The sequence below is a fragment of the Protopterus annectens genome, chromosome 2.part1 (assembly GCF_019279795.1).
Source record: "Protopterus annectens isolate FY-2018-M chromosome 2.part1, PAN1.0, whole genome shotgun sequence".
NCBI lineage: Eukaryota > Metazoa > Chordata > Ceratodontiformes > Protopteridae > Protopterus > Protopterus annectens.
The window spans coordinates 71,580,049-71,603,547 of NC_056729.1; the positions used below are offsets into that span (position 1 = coordinate 71,580,049).

Sequence of the window (23,499 nt, forward strand, 5' to 3'; positions counted from 1 at the left end):
CAATCCGAAAGCCATTTTGAAAGAGTAATTTTTGAAACAGGTAAGCCTTTCCTTTTGTCAGAAAAGGAAAAGAAAAGTTGATCAGATTTCCTGAATTCTTTGGTCCTGTGTATATAGAATCTGAGTATCCTGTGGACATCTAGCTGGTGAAGTCTATACTCTGATTTATTAGCGTGGTTTGGAAAAAACACAGGTAGCTCAATGGTAGTATTCAGGTTGTGTTCTGAGCATACCTTAGGAAGAAAGGAAGGGTTTGCCCTGAGAGAGACTCTATCCTTGTGAAAGATAATGTAAGGAGGTCGAATTGATAGGGCTTGAAGTTCTGAAACACTCCTAGCTGATGTTATAGCTACCAAGAACAGGGTTTTCCATGATAACAATTTTAAGTATGACGACGAGGATGGTTCAAAGGGTGTAGACATCAAAGATGACAGGACTAAATTCAAGTCCCAGGGTTCTAAAGGTTGTTTTATTGGGGGCCTAAGAAGAAGTACTCCTTTTAAGAAGGTTTTACAGAGGGGAGTGTTGCATGATTGGATTTCCCATGAAACCAAAATGGAAATTGGAAATGGCAGCTAAATGAACTCTAACTGCAGCGGCTGCCGCTCCTTCATGAAAAATAGTTGTTAGAAAGGATAAAATAGATTCTAAAGGAGCTGTATATGGATCTAAGCCCCAGTTCATAAGCCAGAGAGAAAACCTTTTCCATTTGCAAGAATATAGTTTCTGAGTGGAAGGTTTATGGGATGAAATTAGTATGTGTTTGACCGTTGGAGATAAGGGAATGCACCTGGCCATACGTGGAATTGGAGCAGCCATGCTGTCAATTTGAGGGTGTGGATGGAGGGGTGGAACTGTCCCAATTGATGAATCAGGAGATCGGTCCAGAATCCATGGTTCCTCCAAAAGGTAGGGCCACAGGAAAGGAAACCAAACTTGTCGAGGCCAGTAAGGAGCAATGAGGATCAAGGAACTCCTCAACTGTCTTGCTTTCTGTATTACTTTGGGTATGAGTGGAAAGGGAGGAAAGGCATAGAGAAGTCCCGGGGGCCAACTGTGAACTAGAGCATCCCTGGGTGACATCCCCAGATGGGGAATGAGGGCAAAGTAGCTGCTGTATGTGGTGTTCAAGTGAGTGGCAAATAGATTGCAGCAAGGCTGGCCCCATTTGTGAAAGATCTCTTTCGCAACCATTGGATTCAGGGACCACTTGTGAGGCATCAGAATTGCTCGGCTGAGTTTGTCCACTATTATGTTGGATTTCCCCGGGATATGCGTTGCTGTCAGGAAGCATTGAGTATCCATCGCCGATTTCCAAACTCTTAAGGCCTCTCTACAAAGTGGGTATGACTTGGTCGACTCCTAGCAAGAGGGAATGGCTCTGAAGCAGAAGTGGGAGCCGAGCCGAGTCAAGCCCAGGCTCTGAGAGGGAGGGTCAGTTCCAAAGAGAACCCAGGGTGACTGTCCCCCTCGGAGCCGACACAAGACCATCGGCTCCCAGAACCCTCATCTCCAGACTGAGCCATTGAGGATACAATAATTGGCTCTGAGGAAACAGGCTGAATCCCCGAAGCTGAAGGGTTGAAGACAGAAGAACTTGACGTAATAGGCTCTGACAGCGAAGCAGTTGGAGGAGGAACAGTGATCGATACGGGGGATGGCTCCGAGACCTTTGGGTCTGGAGGGGTCAATTTTCTAGCCAGAGCTGGATCCGAAAGCAACCTCTTCACCACCCTCTCAATGTCCTCATCTGATAGGGTCCTGGAGGATCTGGTGGAGACTGAAGGAAACCTCCTTCTCTCCAAAATAGGAGATCTCAAATTAGGAGATACAGTCTCGATGTCGGGTAAAATCTTCGGTACCGAAGACTGTCTCAGAACAGATGGAATGGACTGTACTAAAGATGAAGCAGAGTCAGAACTGGAACTCCTTGGTTCCCATACTTTAGACTTTTTGGTCAGCTCCGAAGTCGGGGCCGATGATTTTCTCTTTGAAGATTTTGGAGCTGCTTGACCAAGTTCCAGCTGTTCCTGGAAGGAACTGGTCATGAGACCCCTGTCAATAAGTTTTCTCTTCCTTTCGTCTAACACTCTTGTACTAAAAGCATGACAGAAGGTGCAAGATTCCTGTAAATGGGCTTCGCCCAGACAATATACGCAACTGGGCTAGCTGTCTGTAAGAGACATTTTCTGTGCACACCTGTCGCATTTTTGAAGCCCAAAGGGCAATGATCCTTGTGATCCTTGTCTTTATCTTTAGACATTGTTAAACACTAAAATAAAAATGTAAGGAAGAAGAGAAGTTTTTTTTTTTTTTTTTTTTTTAATATAACAGCCACACACACACAGGGAGGAAAGGCCCTCTAACTTAAATGGGCACTACGGCCCTCTAATTTAAATGGGCCGTACAGTCCTAAGGGGGGAATAGGGGTTGAAACTTTCAAAAAAAAAGTCGCACAATACAGAAGAAACTACAAAGATATATATAAGATAGAAAAAGGTGGTAGAAAAGGACTAAATAAGTAAAAAAATCATTTTACTTAGCCAAAGATGCCAGTAAGACACAACCTTGAAGCTTTCACGGCAAACAAGATCTGGGGAATTGCCGTGAGGCACCATGGGATAGGGGCTAGCCTTGAGCCAGTAAAAAACTCTTGAGCTTTAGTATAGGCCGAGTCGGAGCCAAATATCGGCTCCAAACCTATCCAGCAAGAATGACGGCGAGATAGGACTACATAACATTATACTATTTTGCATGGTTGTTGTTATTCTCCTTAAGGATCTACATATAAAACCCTATTCGCTCCTTCTTTCTTAACCCCCACCCCTACTTCCTTGCTTAATCATACTCCCTTTCTACTTCGATTTATAACCTTCAGCTTGTGTTATGTATATGAGCCTTAAAATATCCATACAAATCACACAATCTTAGAACACCTTGTTTTATGGGGAGAATCAATTTATTCCACTTAACTCTTGCCGTCTTCCCCTCCCAAACAAATCTCAATTCTTTATTAAGTATTGTCCACAACTTCTACTCTGATGGATACAAACATTCCTGACAAGTATATAAAACTAAAGGGACTAAAAACATTTTTACTACTTGTATCTCCACCAAAATATAATTTTCTGAATTTATCAAATAAAAATTAATATAATCTGCAAACAAACCCAACTTTTGTTCATTACCATACCAATTATATCCTTAAATTTCTTAGTCCCTTATTTTCTTTGTCAATGGCTCTAAATATAAAACAAACAGCAAAGCGGAAAGAGGACCTCCCAAACTGGTCAGTTCCAGTGTTCAAACACAGCTTATCAGACAGGAACTCCCTGCCTTAATCCTTGCCTCCAATCCTTGATATTTATCACTTTCTTCCCTGCTAGTTTCCAAACTTCCACAGGAATACTATCAAACCTGTAGATTGGTTATACTTCACTGTTTTTTTTCCTAAACAAGAAACATCTTTATTAAATTATCACTTATAACACAGGCAATCATAAATGTATATAATAATAATAATAATAATAATAACTTAATACTAGGCTATCAGTCTAGAGACTATTTAAAGCCTTACCAACAACTAGAACTCAGAATCAAACCATGAACCTTGTATATATGAGACCTTAACCGCTATAAATGAAAGCAGCCCATATTGAAAAATTTTAGTTGCAATCATTATGAATAAATTATAATATACCCAGTCCTTGTCAGTTAAACTTTACACAAGTCATTCAAATCCTGCTTTCTTTTAAACATCCTTCCTCCTCCAAAACATTATTCTGCATGTATTGTTCCCATAATTCCAATTTTTCTTTTTAATTTGCTCCTACCCTTTTCTAAAGATCCAATTTCCAGTTGTTTTATCTATGTTACTATATTCACCACTGCCATTAGATTTGGTTTAGACTTTGGTTTCCTTCTTCTAGTAATTGCTTTTTTGGCAGCTATCATAATTAGACTCAGCAAGGCCTTACTATATATATAGGTAATTCTGATTCTATATCATAGCTCCAAAATAATTTCCTTGTTTGTACAAATTTGCTCGCCCAGTAATTCTGATACAGTAGTCTGCAAGGAATTTTTAGTCTGCCAATTCATTACACTCCCCAAAAAATATGCTCCCAGTTACCTTTTTCTGCCCCATCACACCTCCAACATCTGCAATCTGAGGAAAAATTTTTTGGAGTCTAGTTGGGGCATTAAAATACCTATGCAAACACTTCCGAGCAAAGATCTTAAAAGTTTGTTGCATATTTGGGAGTCATACATATATCTTCCATTGTTTCTTTATGAATTGCTTATCCAATCATAGGTTCATAGGTATGTGCTAGGCTAACGGCCCTGGAGCTTATATAAGCCTAGCCCAAGAAGATTCCCTGGCATCATGCTGCCCAAAGTTAGTTCCCATTCCATTAGTTCACTCTTTCTCAATCCCTTCTAATCTCTTCTTCATTGATTCTTATAGTTACCAATATGCCCGACAAATTATAACTTTTTTAACTCATTACGTCCGAGTGACTCCTCCAGGTGCATCTGCATTTAACTCCGAATGAAGCCTCTAGACGTCAAATACTGCTTGTTCATATTTGCATCAGTAATTCCAAAACCATACTATGTACAAGGTTTAAAAGGATTTCATCTTAAAGCTTACACAACAGCAAACCAAACTGCATTAATATCTGACCTCTGCCTAAAGCAGGTAAATAGATATTTACTGTTGTTTTTAATCTAATTGGTTATGCCCATGTTCTAATCCTGATTAGCAGCAAACAGCCAGCTACTATCTATCCAACACATAATTCAAGGGACTTCATTTGTAGTTAGAGTACTCCAACTACCTAAGAATGCTTCAACTATTTAAACTATCTGTATAACCTTTTTATTGTTCATGTGACCTTGAAAGTATTACCTTGTATTCTTATCTCCTGTGTGTTGTTTTTTGTCATAACTACCCTCTATGGAGCTTTTCTCCCCGGGCCTCCACTGAAAATGGACATGTATCCAGTTGGACTAGCCCGGTCAACAAATGTAAAATAAATAAATAAAATAAATATATATATATAACATTTTCACATTTGTTTAAATATTTCAGCAACCAAGTAACACAGACAGAACTCCTTAGCCTTGTATGAAAGCTCACAACTAGATTAATAAAATGCTGCTGGCAGTATGTGTGTATTGAGTGGTTGCTGAGATATTGTAAGTTGTTTACAAAATATTACAAATGTAATAACACTGTTTACTGTGACTTATAAAAATTGGTTTAAGACCTAGAACCTAAAGAATGCTACCACTATAAAACAGTTTGTGAAGAGTTTGTAATGTATACTACTTTCATAATCCTTACGGTTCCAGAGATATGAAAATTTGTTTGAAATGCGAGGACATAATTTGATTCTGTTAAAAGGCTTAGGCTACACCCATTGAAAGTTCCAGTGCAAACTTCTTGAACACCATTGGAGTGAATGAGTTAACAGCAGCTTCTGTTCTAGATTCTACTAAAAACTCTTTTGCTTAGCATCCCCCTATTTATTTCTCTTTGTCTGTACTCCGATATCAATCCTTGATAGGGAAAGCACCCTCTAGCTTGCAGTCCAAATAAATTCTTGGCCTCTTCCCACTCCATTACTTTTAACTCTCTAATTATTTTCTTCCAATACCTTGGTCCGTCTGCCAGTTTTTTCCAGTAAATTCCAGCCCCCTCTTGTCTGTTGTCTTTATTCCTAATTGCAGACATCCCTATCATCAGAATCTCCTTTCTCCATTCCAGTGTTGGCTTAGTTCATAAAATACTTTCTGTTACTTTATGAATATAATATTCTGCATGGTTAATGTTATTCTCCTTAAGGATCTGCATCCAAAATCCCAGTCTCTCCTTGTTTCTTCAGCTCCCCTAGTTTCATCATCATTCGTTTCCACTTTGATTTACAGCTTTCTGCTTGTGCTATGTACAGGAGCCCTAGTTGCATAGCTCTGAAATGCCCCTTCAAATCAGGTAATCCCAAACCACCTTGTTCTTTTGAAATGATCAACTTATCCCACTTGACTCTTACTGCCTTCCCCTTCCAGATAAAATCAACTCTTTATTAACTGCTATCCACACCTTCGCCTCTGGTTGATAAAAATATGCCTGACCTGTGTATAAAACTAATGGGACTAAAACATTTTGACTGCCTGTATCTTGCTATCCATATTCAAAAAAAAACAGAGCTTTTAAGTTCTCAGTTTTTGTATTATCTTTTGTTTAGTCTCTTCCCACACATCCTTAGGTGCCATAACAGAATACTTTTTAATCTATACTCCTAAGTGCTTCATTTGATCATGTCCCCATAAATATGGGTATTGCTGAACGAATTAGTGTCTGGGTGCATAGTTTACAGCTATTGCTTTTGTTTTAGCTTCAGTAATTTTGTATCCAGAAAAGACTTGAAACTGTCTCAGAATGTTCCACAGCACTGAAATGTCCTTTTCTGGTTTTATAAGGTATAAAATAATATCATCTGCAAATAAAACCAGCTTTTCTTGATTACCATACAAATTATATCCTTGAATTTCTTAGTCCCTTATTTCCTTTGCCAGTGGTTCTAAATATAACACAAACAATGAAGGAGAAAGAAAACACTCCTGCTTGGTTCCTCTGCTTAAACAGAACTTATCAGAGAGGAACCCACTCACTTTAATTTTTGCTTCTGATATATATCCTCCTAATCAACCTTATAATTTTATCAGGAAATGGAAATGGTTCCATTGCCATACTCATAAAGTCCCAGCTTACTCTGCTGAATGCTTTCTCTGCAGCAAGATTCACCAAAAACAGTGGCATTTTCTTGCATTCTGCTATCTGGATCATCACTGTTCACTTAATGTTTGCCTCCCCTCCACAAAACCACAGTGAACCATATCTAATAATTTTGGCATCAGCTTTGCCATTCTTTTAGCCTTTGTGGAAATATACACTTTATGATCATGGTTTAGAATCAAAATGGGCCAATATGAAGCTGAATATATTGCTTCTCTTCTTGTTTTGTGAGATTCTCCCCATTCTGCAGTACTTTAACCTTTGTCAGTCCTTCTAAACAATTCTTGTTACTTCTTAACCACATCTCTCTTTCTTTTATTTCCACCCTGTTTTTAAACTCCACTTTAATTTTATCCCTTTCCCTAGATATATAATAATTTCCACTACCCATTCCTTTCTTTTTAACAGATGAGTGGAGAAGCACCAGTGTCTCATTTTTATTTCATTACCTGCATTTTAATTTTAGTTGTTATTGATGCATGATGTGAAATAGTTATTGGATGAGTATCAAAACTTTCAATTAAATGCACATGTTCCTGTGAAATATAATTCCTGTTTACCCTAGCTCAGGTTTTGTACCTTGGGGAATAGTATGTAAACTCCTACTAATGAATTCACATCTTCCACATGAAATATTTTCAAAAATGTCTTCAAAATTCTATCCTCTTCCATTATATTTTCCCTTCTGGGTCCCCAGATACATCCTTACTGCTAAAAATCAAATTCTATTCCCTAGCTATAAGTATTATTCCATGCTGAAAGCTGGTTATTTCTTCCAAAATTTTCTTAAGCTCCATTATAGCACTTTTGGGTGGAATATAAATACATGCCACTGTACTATATTTCACTGTTTTACCTTATATCCTTCTACCTAAACTGTTAACTGTTGAGCCTTAACTACCTCTAAACTTGGCATACTCAAGTCTTCTACAAATATTTCCATGTGTGGTCTTTCTTGATTTCCACATTTCTCTGTGCTATATAAATGTTCATAAAATTCCCAAAATATCTCTAATACTTCTGCAGGACCTCTGGTAATTTTTCTTGTTGTAGCCTCCATATGTCTGGCAACAACCCAGTTCTCTAAACTTATGTATATTTTCCAGAAACTCCCTTACTTTGTCTTCAGCACTCTGCATTTGAGCCTCTTCTTGTTCTGTGAGATTTCCCTTATTCTGCAATACTTTAACCTTTGTCAGCTCCTCTAAATAATTCTTGCTACTTCGCAACCGTATCTCTTTTTCTTTTATTTCTACCCTATTTTTAAACTCCAATTCAATTTTATCCTACTCACTAGCTATAACTTCTTAAAGAGATTTATAGCTTTCCTAATAACTCAAATACTTTCCACTACCCATTCCTTAAAATCCTCTCCTTTTAACAGGATGGTGGGAAAGTGCCATTGTCTCATTTTTACTCCATTACCCTGCATTTTTATCTTAGTTACTATTGGTGCATGATTAGAAATAGTTATCGGGTGTGTGTGTCAAAGCTTTCAATTAAATGCACATGTTCTCGTGTTTAATATAATTTCTGTGTAGTCTAGCCCCATTACTATCCCTTGAGGAATGATAAGTAAATTCTCTCTGAGTTCCTACTACTAAATTCACATCTTCCATACTAAATATTTTCATAATGTTATTCAGAAATCTACTCTCTTTTGTTTATATTCCCTTCTAGGTCCACCAGATACATCCTCACTGTTGCAAATCAAGTTACAGTCCCCACCAATAAATAACATTCCCTGCTGAAAGCTGATTTCTCTGAAAATCTTCTTAAGCTCCATAATAGCAGTTTTAGGTGGAATATAAATATATGCCAGCATAATCCTCTTCCCTTGTCAGTAGACCCTTACTGCCACAAGTCTGCCGTTATCTTTTTTCTCTTCTACCACTGTTGGAGGTTAACAGGAAATTAATATAATTATTCCCCTTTTCCTTTGCCCCTGATATTCTGCTGAATGTCCATCCTGAAAACCTTTTTTGTCAAATTCACATGCTCATTTCTTTCCAAATGTGTCTCCCACAGCACTGCTATTTGCATTCTTCATTTCTTAATATAATTTAGTACTCTTACCTTTTTTGTTCATACCTATGAAGCCATTTATATTCCAAAATAATATTATTATTTTCACCTATTATTTATGACAGTTTCTTTAAATGTCTATTTCCAACTTCTGCGTTACATGCACACACTAATGTTTGGCAGGTTGCTCTTTTAAACAGTTGTTTTTTCTGTCATTTTCATTTAAACCTATGTCACATTTTCAAGCTTTTTTAATTAAAACTCTGAAACAAAACAACAGATGCACTCACAGAATCTATTAACTTAAAACTAACACAACAAACTATGTACAACTCCAAGTAATGAAATTTAACCCTCCTGATAGGAATTGTCCCAAATCAACAGCTGCACCCACGCACATTACCTAACCTAAAATTAAGGTTATCCATGCTAAAGCACATGTTACAGCCCATGCTCCCAATTACACTGATCATTGTTCATTATTTTCTTATCTCTATTCCCCTCTCAGATGTGCTCAAAAAAAATTAATTTTTAGCCTTAGGAAAAAGTACACAAACTATATTTAATAAAACTAAATTATACATTGTTCTGGTAAACACACTAAAGTATTTAGGCTGGTAGATAAATGTATCTCTTATTCACTTCCAATAATTTCAAACTTTATTTTTTACTGACCAGCTTTCCCTTGTACCTTTCCAACAGCAAACAATACTCAGAACTCTCATGATTAATTGCCTGTACCTGTAGTCAGCTTGTAAAACTGCCCTCAGCTACAAACTTCTCAACTCACACTGAACGTTTATTTGTTAAAGGAAAAAAAATAAGCCAATATCATTACATATGCACGAGACACAGCCCTTCTCATTACATTAACATTATTTTCTTATATTAAGCCAAGGACATTAATCCAGATATTCACCAATACAAAAGTAAGAGAAAACAGCTCAACTCTACATATATTATAATGAAGAAATCCAAGCAGGCAAAGGACATGTACAGCATAAAACCAAATGATTTATTTAGTAAAATTTTACTAAATAAATAATTTGGTTTTATGCTGTGCATGTCCTTTGCTCGTTTGGATTTTTTGCATTATATTTTTGGAGCCTGGTCTGGACTTTATCTGGTGCAGTGGTTTTGTTTTTGCTTGTATATTATAATCACTTCTCTTTTTCACATCATCACCCACCCCAACAGTCCAGGATTAGAGTGTATTAACTTAAACATGCATTTGTCTAGTCTGTCTTCTCTTTTTACATTACAATGACGACATTTCTTAAAACTAAAAAAGTACTTGCTTACTTTAGTATCTTTATCACATACAACAATCTTTGAAAATACTCACCCTCACCCCTTGTTTTAGATATCCTGACTACATACTATGCAAATCCCAAGGATGAATGGTTATCTCCTAAGTGAAAATTTGAGATGGTTGCAAGTTGGACCTATGATGATGTGAGGTAGTACCAGTTGTGCCAGCGAGAGTAGGTCAGTGCATGTGTAACATATGCCAGCATAGCTAGCTGGAGTTTTGTAAAGAATGATATTCCATTTGAATATCTAACTGATTTGTACAGCTGCTTATGCTAAAAATGTATTTGTAAAGTTGCTTGTGTTAAAAATATATCAACACAGTGTGTCCTGCTGAACAGAAAAATATATACATGTATGTCTGACTGTATTGTTGTAATTGTTGAAATGTATATATTTTACACGGGATATTGGAAGGGTTGAGGTTATATTCAGCCCAGTTAACCTTAAGAAAAACAGCCTAAAATTAAAAGATTTGGTTTAGATCATAAAGCTTGTATCTCACATGTCTGAAAGCAGCCAGAAATGCAATGTCTGTGAAAAGCCTGGGCTGGGATCCTGCTCTATTGTCCTTAGTGGTGAAGTAGTTGCTACCCTGGGGTGCCAGAGAATGCTTATTAGTTCCTGCAGGAAGGATGGAAGTGCTGGAACTGTTTTACAGTTTCTAGAGGCCGAAAGGCAAAGGAGAGAACTGAAAATGCCAGGAAGCAACAGAGAAATGTAAAAACTTCCTGATAAGGTGATCAAGCACCCTATAAAACCTAGCACCCTATAAAACGTATTAGTTTTTTTTGGGAGCAGGAGGCTGGGAGTCTGGAGTTTGAGACACAGCAGAAAATACATTCAACAAGGCAGCCACAACAGGAGGAACAGCAGAAGGTCTAGGACAGTCCATTTGCAGAAGGTCATAATACCTTTTCTGAACCTCAGAAACCTGGGCACAATTTCATTTAAAAAATTCCATCATTCTGGAAATTGTTTCTCCAAATGAAATCTCCTCAAAAGGAGTGTCAGGACTAGTGGACTCCTCTTTCTCAAAACTATAGTCTAAAGGAGAAGGAATCTGGGAAGGATATCCGATAAATCATATTCCCTAATCCTTTTAAGGGGAGTAGTGAACCAAGGCGGCACAGGAACAGAAATTCCTTGAGGAAGCGGCAAAGCCATAAAGACATTAAACAACCCCTAAGTGAAATTCTGCCATACGCTCTGAGGGTACTTAGAAGCAAGAGAAACATGTTTTGTGTTTTGTTTCTTAGGGACATATGCCTTGTAAAACATAGAAGGCTCAGACACCAGACAGCATTCTACAATGGTAGTTTGCAATTTCTCCCTAACCAAAATCTGAGGAACACCCCTAGTCCCTTTGGTAATAATCAGCAGCGGTTCCCCCGAACATCCAAAGTGGAAGCCTGTAAGGACTCCAAGGATGTGCATGAGGTTGGATCCATGCTGGCCTCCAAAGAGGTTGTGGCAGAGGACTCCAACAAAGGAGCTGGGTGATACTCCAGGCTTTCACTAGCCTTAGGAGAGACATCCAGCACAGGAGGTACTGCGGAAGAATCGGACCTAGATTTCTTTTCCTTCTACTTTGCGGACGGCTGACCCTCAAAGCAGGAAATTCCTCCCATAGAATCTTTTTCCAAAAGCTTAAGATGCTGGTTCTCTAAATATAGGGCCAAAAAGGAAAGCTGACTATGCAGAGTCTTTGGGATGAAAGCATGACAACTGGAACAGGACATATGGTCATCAAAAGCACCAAGAGAAAATAAATACTGCTTGTGATGATCCTTATGGGAAATCTGTCTCATGCACTGGCATTTACCCTTCCTGGATATCATGAACCCCACAAGCGAAAAAACAAAAGGAAAAAAATAACAGCAAAACCTCAATGGAGCACTTATGTGAAAACGGCTTGATGAGCCAGAAAGAGAAGTCGGGGTTCAGACTGACAATCAAAAGATGGCGTTCAGAACATTGACAAAGAAGTTTAAGGATAGTACGTCTGGACACCAGCTTTATGCCCTACACTATATGCGGGGAGCATATGTGTGCTTAGCCTCCTGCTAAGTGAGAATTTAAGGGTTGCAGTATTCATATCGGACTAAGCTCAGGTTAATTGGCACTTCTTCTAGATAATGAACTTAGGATAAAAGACTGCTGGTGGCAATGTCCTGGGATGGCACCAACAACACACTTGCTTGATAATTTAAACTGCATTATCATCTGTCTTATGAGATGAAATAAGTTTTTATAGGATAACTGAAAAATCTATTGCTTTATTTCTTTTTTTATTCCCGTCTGACCTCCACCTGACCTCACACTCTGTTCATCCTCCCTTGAATCTCCCTGTTTGCTCCTTTCTTAGTACCACAGAAGTGATACTTTATCAAGTGGACCTCACAGCTTTTTGAGAAGTCAGCCTCAATAGTAGCCTTTGTTAAGCTCCCGGAGCAAAGGATCTGAGATGGAGCGGTGGGCATGGAGCAGAGCAGCCATCATACTCATGGCGGCCAATCAATAAGACAATCTGTGAAGATGTCTAGTGTAAAGATATTAGGATGTCATCACTATCCTAAGCTAAACCTGAGATGTCCTGCAAGGTGCCTGGTCTCTATCAGAGGTCACACAGGCATTGAGTTTTTCCTCATCCTTCCTTCACATTCAGCGAGCTTGTTGGCCACTTCATCCTTGTTTTATTTCTACTGAAGTCCAGCTAAGCCATACTGCTTTACACTTCTACAGATTGTGGAAAGCCGCATGATTAAAATGTAGGAGCTGTGATATAATTAGCCTTCCACTATAACAGCAGCAACAACTCCATGTAACAAAATGAACAGTATTCCTGACTAGCTACCTTGATTGACAGGCCAGGTGAATTTAAGAATTACTTAAGGCAGCATGGCAGTAGCATAGCTAGGGTGAGATGAAGGGGGTAGATACAAATGTAACAAGCAGTGCACACTGGGTGCCAGAATAGCTAGCTACACCTGTGTTGCAGAGCCATAAGACAGGCAATAATTGCAAATAGTCCATGCTTGAAGAAGATGGATACAATTAATTTACTTTAAGAATCTTTCTGTGACTGGCAGTCATGTTTATGGTTTATGGTGGTGTCTCCCATGTGAAAGTGTCAGTATACGGTGAAGTTTGTTATAAATAATCCTAGAAGTATGGACCACTCTACTAGGATTAGGAGTACTCCTTATAAGACTGTAAGATATGAATGATTGTGTGATAAAAGCAGAAAAAGGTAATCTAAATATTTTAGTTGAGAATTATGGAGGAGACTGGAGAGTGACTTTCAGTATTAACTGCTCTTAAGGCAATAGATCAGGAAAGGGATTCCCTGTAAGCTTATAAAGGGAATGTAGGAAGGGTGAAAGGAAAGTAAGAAATACAGAAGCAGGAAAGAATCAGGAATATGCACTGATATTATTCTAGGATATATGAATTGATAAAAAGATTATACCACGAGAAGAATTTCATAATAAGAGAAAAGAGTTGAAAAATTTGTCGAGAATGAGATTGTGTGTGAGCCATTATGGTTTTTTCATATAAGGTGTGAAATGAAACATATACTAGCAACATGTCATTAATGTATTGAGAATGAACGAGATGGAATATGTGGTATATAAAGGTACTGTAAAATTAAAGGTACTTTTGTTATTCAAAAAAAAAAAAAGTTGATTATTAAGAGGAATACCTCTAGCTCAACCAGAAGTTTATGTTTAATACTAAATGGTATGATGACTCTTAACAACTAGTTATACAATGTTTCCCATTTCCAAAATTGTTGCTGTATATGTGTGTAGAACATGCAATAGGAAGGACAAGGTACATGGAAGGAATAGATGTAATGTTTGGCAAAGGTAAAGGTTGTAATGACTGCGTCCAGTTGAAATTACACACTTTAGAGTTGACTATATGCAGTGGTATCTCAGTGTAGTTAAGAGATTACATTTGAGCTAGCTAATGTTAAACTTGAAAACCAATAAAGACAATTATTTTTAAAATTGGTGTGACAGTGATCTACAGGTCAGAGGGGAGCTCTGAGTCAGTTCCCCATACTTTTAACTAGGGACATCAGGATAAAAGGTGGCTGGATGAAGTGCTGATCTACAATGAAATATATGAAGACATAAGCAAAACTTATGAATTTAGGAAGATTTTATTCATCAGAAAGTGAATGTGTGGGTGAGGTGGCACTGGAAGTGAAGACTGCATCTTACAATACATAGGAAGAGAACAGGTGAGAAATAGACGGGCCACAGGTGTTACCGAATGTTTTAACTATTCCAGTATGGGAGAAGGCCTATAAATGGATAGTCTGTATAGTAGAACATTCAACAATACTGCTGTATGTCACAGCTTTTCAGTGCAGAAAAGATGCATGCTTTAGAACAGACCTAATAGCATATAGTATAACCTGAGTGTCTCACATCACATAAAGGGAGGGCCCACTGGAAACACAATCCACATTCAGTATGTACAGTCCACAAAACACTTATGCAGGATGGTGATCTAGCATGGGTAGGTCCATGTTTCCTTCCACAGTGCACAACTTTGGAGAGAACACGTGTGTGCTAACAAAGCATCAGCACCACTCAGCTTGGTTTCTATCTCCAGTTTCTAAGTCTACCATATTCATTGCTTACCCATCTTGGATATGGTCCAGCATTAGTCACTGTACAGTATGTATCTCAATCATACAGCAACCTGTGCTCAGCTCATGTGTTTTACTCAGTTCACTAAGTGCACTAATGAGGCCTCACTAGCAGCACAAATCTAAGAATTGCAGAGTCAGTGCCAATACAAGCAACAGAGGTCAGTGTGCCTGCTTATACAGGAGGTCTGTTTTACATTCCATGAAATGTTTTTCATCATGCTAGCACAGTGCAGTGGTTAGTTACCAGTTGACAGTATCACATGCAGCATTTTACACGAGTGTGCGAAAAGCACTTTTGGCTAACATCCGACTGAAACGGTACTAATTTCATGAACTTTAATCATATTTTGACTTAGGAATGGGGACCATTCCCGTCATGGTATTAAAAATTCAGAAGACTTGGAGAAATTAAAAATTGTGACTCGTGTACACATGCTTCTGTCCATCTGTGTTCTCTTGTACATTCTTATGTGGCTCATGCCTTTTGCAGCACTACATAGGATGCTGTGGTTCCCTAATGAAATGTTAGCACTCGAAATGCTAAGTACTGACAAGCTGTACATATACAGGTACCCACTGTGGCACACAACTGTGTTCTTCTACATACACTATCCTCTATTTTCTCTAATAGCTGATCCACTTTAGGGTAAAGGGAGCTGAAGCAAACTCTGGCAAGTAACGGGTGAAAGGTAGGAAACAGTCCCACATGGGATGCTAGAATATCACATAGTGAGAAATCCACATTTACATGCAAACCTAGACAGGCAATTTAACAATACATATCAATCTATCGACACACTTTTAGAATATGAAAGGAAATCATAGACCTGAACAGAAATCTCTGTGAAAAATAGGAGAAATGCAAACTCAACATAGAAGGCAATCGATCCAAGAATAAGACTAGGTGCAAAAGTGCTACGTTACAGCAACTCACTGTACTACCAGCTATACACATATATATATCTATATTTACATATATATATATATATATAGAGAGAGAGAGAGAGAGAGATGTATAGACAGTACCACTTAGTAGTGAAAACACCCAATGTCAACTGAAATAACATTGACTACATAAAGTTGAAAACACTGAAGGCTACACATCATTAAAAATGTGCTGAGAAAAGCCTCAGCGCATGCCATTTATTACTTTCTAAAAACAAAATAAAACAATTTTTTTGCACACCTCCTGCTAATTATATATAATAACTATGATGTCACACAAATATGCCATAAGGGCAAATTTCTCAACCCCTGTACTTGAGCAATCTCAGATCAGCTGCCTAATCTAGGCAACTGGCAACCTATCTCATTCTACCGGGTGACTAGCATCCATATATATATATATATATATATATATATATATATATATATATATACAGTGGATATAAAAATTGTACACACCCCTGTTAAAATGCCAGGTTTTTGTGATATAAAAAATGAGGTCACAATAAATTATTTCAAAATTTTTCCCACCTTTAATGTGACCTATAACCTGTACAATTCAATTGAAAAACAAACAAATCTGTTAGGGGAAAATATAAAAAATAAAAAACGTACAATAAGCTGGTTGCATAAGTGTGCACACCCTTAAACTAATACTTTGTTGAAACACCTTTTGATTTAATTACAACATTCAGTCTTCTTGTGTACACAACTGCCATCAATTAAAGAGACTCTGATTAACCCCAAATAAAGTTCAGCTGCCCTTGTAGGATTTTCCTGACATTTACTCAGTTGCCTGCTACAGGAAAAGCCATGGTTCGCAGAGAGCTTACAAAGCATCCAATGGATCTCATTGTTGAAAGGTATCAGTCAGGAGAAGGGTACAAAAAAATGTCCACAGCATTGGATGTACCATGTAACACAGTGAAGACAGTCATCAAAAAGTGGAGAAAATATGGGGCAACAGTGATGTTGCAAAGAACTGGACGTCCCTCCAAAACTGCTAAGACAAGACGAAAACTGGTCAAGGAGGCTGCCAAAAGACCTACAGCAACACTGAAGGAACTGCAAGAATTCCTGGCATGTACTACACATGACAGCAATCTCCCGTACTCTCCATAAGTCTGGACTACGGGGTAGGGTTGCAAGATGGAAGCCTTTTCTTACACAGAAAAACATCCAGGCCTGGCTAAAATTTGCAAAACAACACATCAAGTCTCCCAAAACCATGTGGAAAATGTGTTATGGTCTGATGAGACCAAGGTTGAACTTTTTGGCCCCAATTCCAAAAGGTACATTTGGCACAAAAACAACACTTTGTATCACCAAAAGAACACCATCCCCAAGGTGAAGCATGGTGGTGGTAGTATCATGCTTTGGGGTTGCTTTTCTTTAGCTGGAACTGGAGCTTTAGTCAAGGTGGAGGGAATTATGAAGAGTTCCAAATCATCATCATCAGCCGCCTTTTTCCCATTTTGCTACATGGGGTCAGGGTATCGTGTTAACTGGTGCCAACTCTCTCTATTCAGTGGCACACTCCTGCCTTCTTCAGCACTCATGCCTGACTGTCGCAGATCTTCTTTCACACAATCCCTCCACCTCTTTGCTGGACATCCTCGCTTCCACTTACCTTCTTCCTGTCTGTCCCAAATCGTCCTCACCAGATTGTCTTCTGCTTTTCTACATATGTGCCCAAACCACCATAATCTGTTCTCTTTGATCTTTTCTGCAATTGGAGCTACTTTGGCTTCTGCTCTTATGACCTCATTTCTTTGTCTGTCCCACAGTGTGCATCCTACCCACCTTTCACAGGTACTTCATTTCCATCACCTCTTGCTTCTTCAACTGTTCGGCCTTTACTTCCCAGGTTTCTGTACCATACAGTAGTACTGGTCGCACCACTGTCTTGTACATCCTTACTTTTCAGCTTCTTTGGCATTCTTCTGTCATAGACTACACCTGATACTCTATGCCAGTTGGCTGCAGCCCCTCTGATTCTAGCTTTGACCTCTTCATTCAGACTACCCTTCTCCTCAACTACTCCTCTCAGATACTTGAAGCTGCTTACCTGTTCCACTAACTTCTCTTCTATCTCTATTCTCAGTTTCTTCTGACTTCCCCAGTCTGCTACCATTACCACTGTCTTATCTGTGCTTAGTTTCATCCCATGTGCCTTCAGATTTCCATTCCATTCTCTTATCCTTTGCTGAAGTTCTAGCTCTGAGTCTGCCTGTACTGCCACATCATCTGCATACAGCAACTTTGTTGATCCATCCCCTCCAAGCTGTTTGCTAATGTAGTCCATCACCAGTATGAACAGCAGTGGGCTCAGAGGTGAACCCTGATGTACACCCACTCCCATTGGGAACCCCTCTATGAGGCCAAACACTGTTCGTACTTGAGTCATTGGGTCCTTGTACATAGCCTGCACTAACTCTACCAATGTTTCTGGGACTTCAAACCACCGCAGTACTTCCCAGATCAGCTTTCTTGGGAACTTGTCATATGCTTTCTCCAGGAGGAATGCCCAGTTGGACTCTTGTCATCTCTAGCTTCTTCTTAAGTATCTGTCTCAATGCAAACAACGGGTCACTTGTGCTGCATCCTGATCTGAATCCAAACTGCTCATCTCCCATCTTACATTCTACTACTCTGTGTATCCATTTATCAATCACCCTCTCCAGAACTTTCATGCAATGTGATAGGACTTTGATGCCTCTGTACTGCCCACAGTTGTGGATGTCCACTTTGTTCTTGTACACTTGGACAAGTATGCTTATTCTCCAGTCATCTGGGATACGCCTTTCTCTCCACACTGCTATTAGTACCCGCAGGAGCCACTTCTTCCCTTTCTTACCCAGCATCTTTATCATATCTGCTGTGACCTCAACTGAGCCTGCTGCTTTCCCTGACTTCATCTTCCTTAGTGCTGTTCTTACTTCTTCTAGGGGTGTTTCTCTTACTGTGGCTATTTCTGGGGCAGTACAGCTTCTGTGGGGTTTTCTTCATTCAGAAGCTGCTGGAAATACTCCTTCCATCTGTCTTTGATGTCCTCTGGGCTGGGGAGCAGGTTGTTGCTGGCATCCCTTATGAAGGGTGTCTGACTATCTTCTTTATCTTTCTGTCTTTGAATAGCAACCTGATATAGTTTCTTTGTGCCTCTTACTGAGTGACTTTCCAAAAGTTGGTACAGTCCCTCCGATGCCCTGCTCTTTGCTATTGCAACTTCTTTCTTAGCTTCTTTGTTAGCCAACCAGTAGTCCTTCCTAGTCTGGTCAGTCTTTTCTGTCTCCCACTTCTTCCTGCACGCCTTCTTTCTTTTGATGACTTCTGCATTCCACCACCAGCTTTCCTTATGTACATTATTTCCACACCTGGCTCAGCCACATATCTTTTCTGTAGTCCTAACACATGCTGTTTTTAGGAGTTGCCATTCTTCTTCAACTCCACCTATTTCCTCCTCTTCTTGGGGTGCTACAGCCCTAAGTAATTCCTTGAACTGTTGTACTTTCTCTCCAGTCAACTTCCATGTCTTCAGCCTGGTCTCTGTTGGCCTTAGAGGCTTTTCTAACCACTGCTTGCAGCTGACTGTGGCAACTAGTGGTTTATGCTGTGGGCCAACTGCTTCACCGGGAATGACTTTGCAATCATGGATTCTACCCCAGTGCCTTTTCCTTACTAGGAGGAAGTCTACCTGAGTTGCGTGTTGACTATTCTTGTATGTGATCTTGTGACTGTCTCACTTTCTGAACCATGTGTTAGCTACTATCAAGCCATTTGCCAGACAGAAGTCTAGAATGGCTTCTCCTTCTTTATTTTTGTTGCCCCACCCATGTGGACCCAGGCAGTCCTCATATCCTGTTCTGTTTATCTCGTTATGTGCATTCAAGTCACCCATTATCAACACCAATTCATGTTGTCCTGCTTTATCTAGTAGGTCCTGCAACTGCTGCCTGAATGCATTGTTTTCCTCATTATCACAACCCTGTAGTGGGGCACAGGCTGAGATTATGAAAACTGCCCTATCATTACACTGGAGTCTGACTGCCATGAGTCTGTCATTAATTCTGATGATATCCCTTACTGCCTTCTGAAGCCTCTCTCTCACCACAATTCCTACACCATTTCTAGTCTGCCCTCCACCTGTGTAGTAAACTTTGGATCCCAAGCCAAGTGGCTTTGCTGCACTGCCCTTCCATCTCATCTCTTGGATAATTAGGATGTCCAGCCTCCTCTATATCATCATGTCATCCACTTCCAAGCTGCGTCCTGTCAGTGAACCTACACTAAGCGTAGCAATTCTCAGTTCATGTTTGGCAGGTTGGTTGGTTTTATGTCTAGCTTTCACTCAACAGAGCTATCCCAGGTAACCCAGGCTGGGCAACTAGACACTGGCCAGCTAGTAGCTTATTGACCCAGGGCTGCTGGGCTTTATGGCGGGAACACACTGGCCAATAGAGGCACATATACCCCTCCCTCCATTAGCAAGGGTCCCTGGCGTGGGTCAGAGTAGGTCAGGACCTGAACCCACTTATCATCAATAACTACCCATGCCCATTTTTGGTGACATTAGTCAACATGACTGAATCACCTAGAGCCATATTTTACAGTGATTGGTTAGCCCTGCCATGGAGTGCAGTCTGTGATCTGTGTTCTCCTATCTTGAGGATACTGCGCACCACAGTAGATGCCAAAGCAGTTGGTCTGTACAACTCTTCCCCCTATAGGGCACCATGTAGAGTCTGTGCTGCTGCCCACAGCTCCATTCATTGGTGAGTTTGAGATGGAAATGCTCAGCATGTTTTTTGGACATGGGAGAAACCCCACGGAGACACAGGGAGAACATGCAAACTCCAAACAGGCATTGGTCGGAGGTCAGGATCGAGCCTTGTGCATGGGAGGCGAAGGCCTTAACCACTAAACCATCTGGTCCAACCACTAAGCCCAAGACCTTCAGGCGTCTGCTAGAAAGCAGAAGATGAAGAGGAATTTCACCTTTCAACATGACAATGACCCCAAACATACATCCAAATCAACAAAAGAATGGCTTCACCAGAAGAAAATTAAAATTTTGGAATGGCCCAGCCAGAGTCCAGACCTAAATCCAATAGAAAATCTGTGAGGTGACCTGAAGAGGGCTGTGCACAAGAGATGCCCTCACAATCTGACAGATTTGGAGTGCTTTTGCAAGGCAGAGTTGGCAAATATTGCCAAGTCAAGATGTGCCATGCTGATAGACTCCTACCCAAGAAGATTGACCGCTGTAATTAAATCAAAAGGTGCTTCAACAAAGTATTATTTTTAGGGTGTGTACACTTACGCAACCAGTTTATTGTACGTTTTTTATTTTTTATATTTTTTCCCTAACAGATTTGCTAATTTTTCAATTGAATTGTACAGGTTATAGGTCACATTAAAGGTGGGAAAAGTTTTGAAATTATTTATTGTGGTCTCTTTTTTTTTTTTTCTATCACAAAAACCTGACATTTTAACAGGGGTGTGTACACTTCTTATATCCACTGTGTGTGTGTGTGTGTGTGTGTGTGTGTGTGTGTGTGTGTGTGTGTGTGTGTATATATATACATATATATATATATATATATATATATATATATATACACACCCATTTCACGGAGACCAAATCACCTAAACTTCATTTCACCTAAAACTCATTTCACTGACGAGTAGTACTCTAAGGCAAGTGAAAGGTATATGTCCTTTTTGCGATCCTGGTGTTAGTATATATATATATATATATATATACATATATATATATATATATATATATATATATATATATATATATATATATATATATATATATATATACATATATATATATATATATATATATAGTTAGGGTGTGTGTGGGGGGTACAGCGTTGGGTTTGGGTTTTACCAAATAATGTAAAACAAAACCAGACAACAGAAAACCAAATTATATACTAACACCAGGATCGCACTACAGTGGGGAAAAGGAAATGTACCTTTGACTTGCCTTGGAGTACTACTTGTCAGTGAAATTAATTTTAGATGAAATGAACTTTCAGTGAAATGGTCTTTCTGTGAAGTGATACAAATCCATATATCTATATATATCTATATATATATATATATATATATATATATATATATATATATATAACATATATCAGTATAACTTAAACTGTTTTTATTTCTTTTGCTGTTGCTTTCATTTTGACTTTTCCAGAGCACTATTATTTGTTGAACATCACCATTTCTATTAAGGTATTACGATAATCCATTCCTGTAACATACTTGACCAAATGCTTCCACTCTTCTGTGATTTTGTGCTTGCTTCTTCCTGGAATGCTGTAAAAATCTCAGAAGTGGTGCTGATTAATTTTACACACGACACAGATGAAGTGGGATGTTTTACTGCAAAATCTTCAACAGCTTTCAACACACTAGAGACACATGCTTTCATTGCGACACCTGTTAATAAAAAAATATTGTCAAAAACCAAAAGTATAACATGGCATTTTGATACTTCTTAAACATTTGCATACATAGTGTAATATGAAGCAAAGCAGTGAAAGCATTGAAACTATTATAACTCAGCTTACAGTTATGAATTATGAAATTCCCAATATATTATACAACTTAAGCTCATTTTACATATAACTCTGCATGCATATAATTTCAGGATTAAGGCTAAGTGCAAATCTTTGTTTACTTAAATCCAATATGCACAACCTGACCTTAAAAGCAAGCCTTTGTGGGTATTTAAAAAAATGCTGTGATGATTCTGGTAGAGGTGGTTGGAAATAAATGTGGATCTGATGTTGTCTGTCCTGTCTATTCCTCAACGTATGCGTCTTCAGATCCGAGCCTGATCTGACTTCAGCCACTCTCAAGTTTTGGATCCAGTGCTCAGGTTCTTCTCCTCATCCATAACCCACTTCTACTAAACAAGCTACCAGAGATCTTGTTTGCTGTCACAAGTATAGGACAGATCTTTTGGTACTCAGTTTTTTCTGCTGGAGATGTGTGTTATTTACTCCTTTTCTTTATATATATATATATATATATATATATATATATATATATTTCTTTGTGTGACACAGTGGCACAGCAGATAGCTATGTTGCCTCACAGCAAGAAGTTCCCTGATTCAGTTATTGGCTGGGGTGCATGTATGCATGCATGCTGTCTGCATGTCCTCCTTGTGTTCATTTGGTTTCCTCAAGGTGCTCTGGTTTCTTCCCACATTCCAAAGACATGAAAAGTGGTGGATTTGGTAGTCTAAACTGGCCATACTTTTATTGTGCATGTGACTGTGTGTGGAATGGAAGAAAAACTGTGTTATGGCTAGTGACCCAGTGGTGTGGACCTTGGCTTTAGATGACTGCCAATGATAAAATGACACCTTGACCCTAAGTGCAAAAATGGGGATAGATGAATATATATTTATCTCTTTCCACCTCCCCTACAAACACAGATTTATTTCTATACACACTTCTCTTAAATCTTTTCATTCCTTAACCTCCTTTCTTTGGTCATCACCCTTAGGGTACTGAACCCTTTTTTTGTCTTAAAAAAAAAATTACTTGACCGTCCTTACCTTTTATTGCAGCTGTTGTCGCCATTGCTAATTCTGTCAGTAAAATGGGAAAACCTCACAGGTTTTAAAAAATGTGCAGCATATGGCTATAAGTTGCCTAATTTAGGTGCTCATGTCTGGCATATATATTGCCTTGGCACTGATCATTTAGAGATCTCCTGT

The 23,499-nt window shown here is 38.9% G+C and overlaps 1 protein-coding gene across 1 annotated transcript in view; it reads right to left on the reverse strand.

The window, feature by feature from the left end:
* The window catches only part of LOC122794821, a 133,907-nt gene that overhangs the window by 41,169 nt on the left and 69,239 nt on the right, over positions 1–23,499 (reverse strand). Inside the window, exon 2 of the mRNA XM_044063426.1 lies at positions 22,032–22,208. Within this exon, the coding sequence (XP_043919361.1) occupies positions 22,032–22,208 (177 nt within the window). The remainder of the gene's footprint in view (positions 1–22,031; positions 22,209–23,499) is intronic.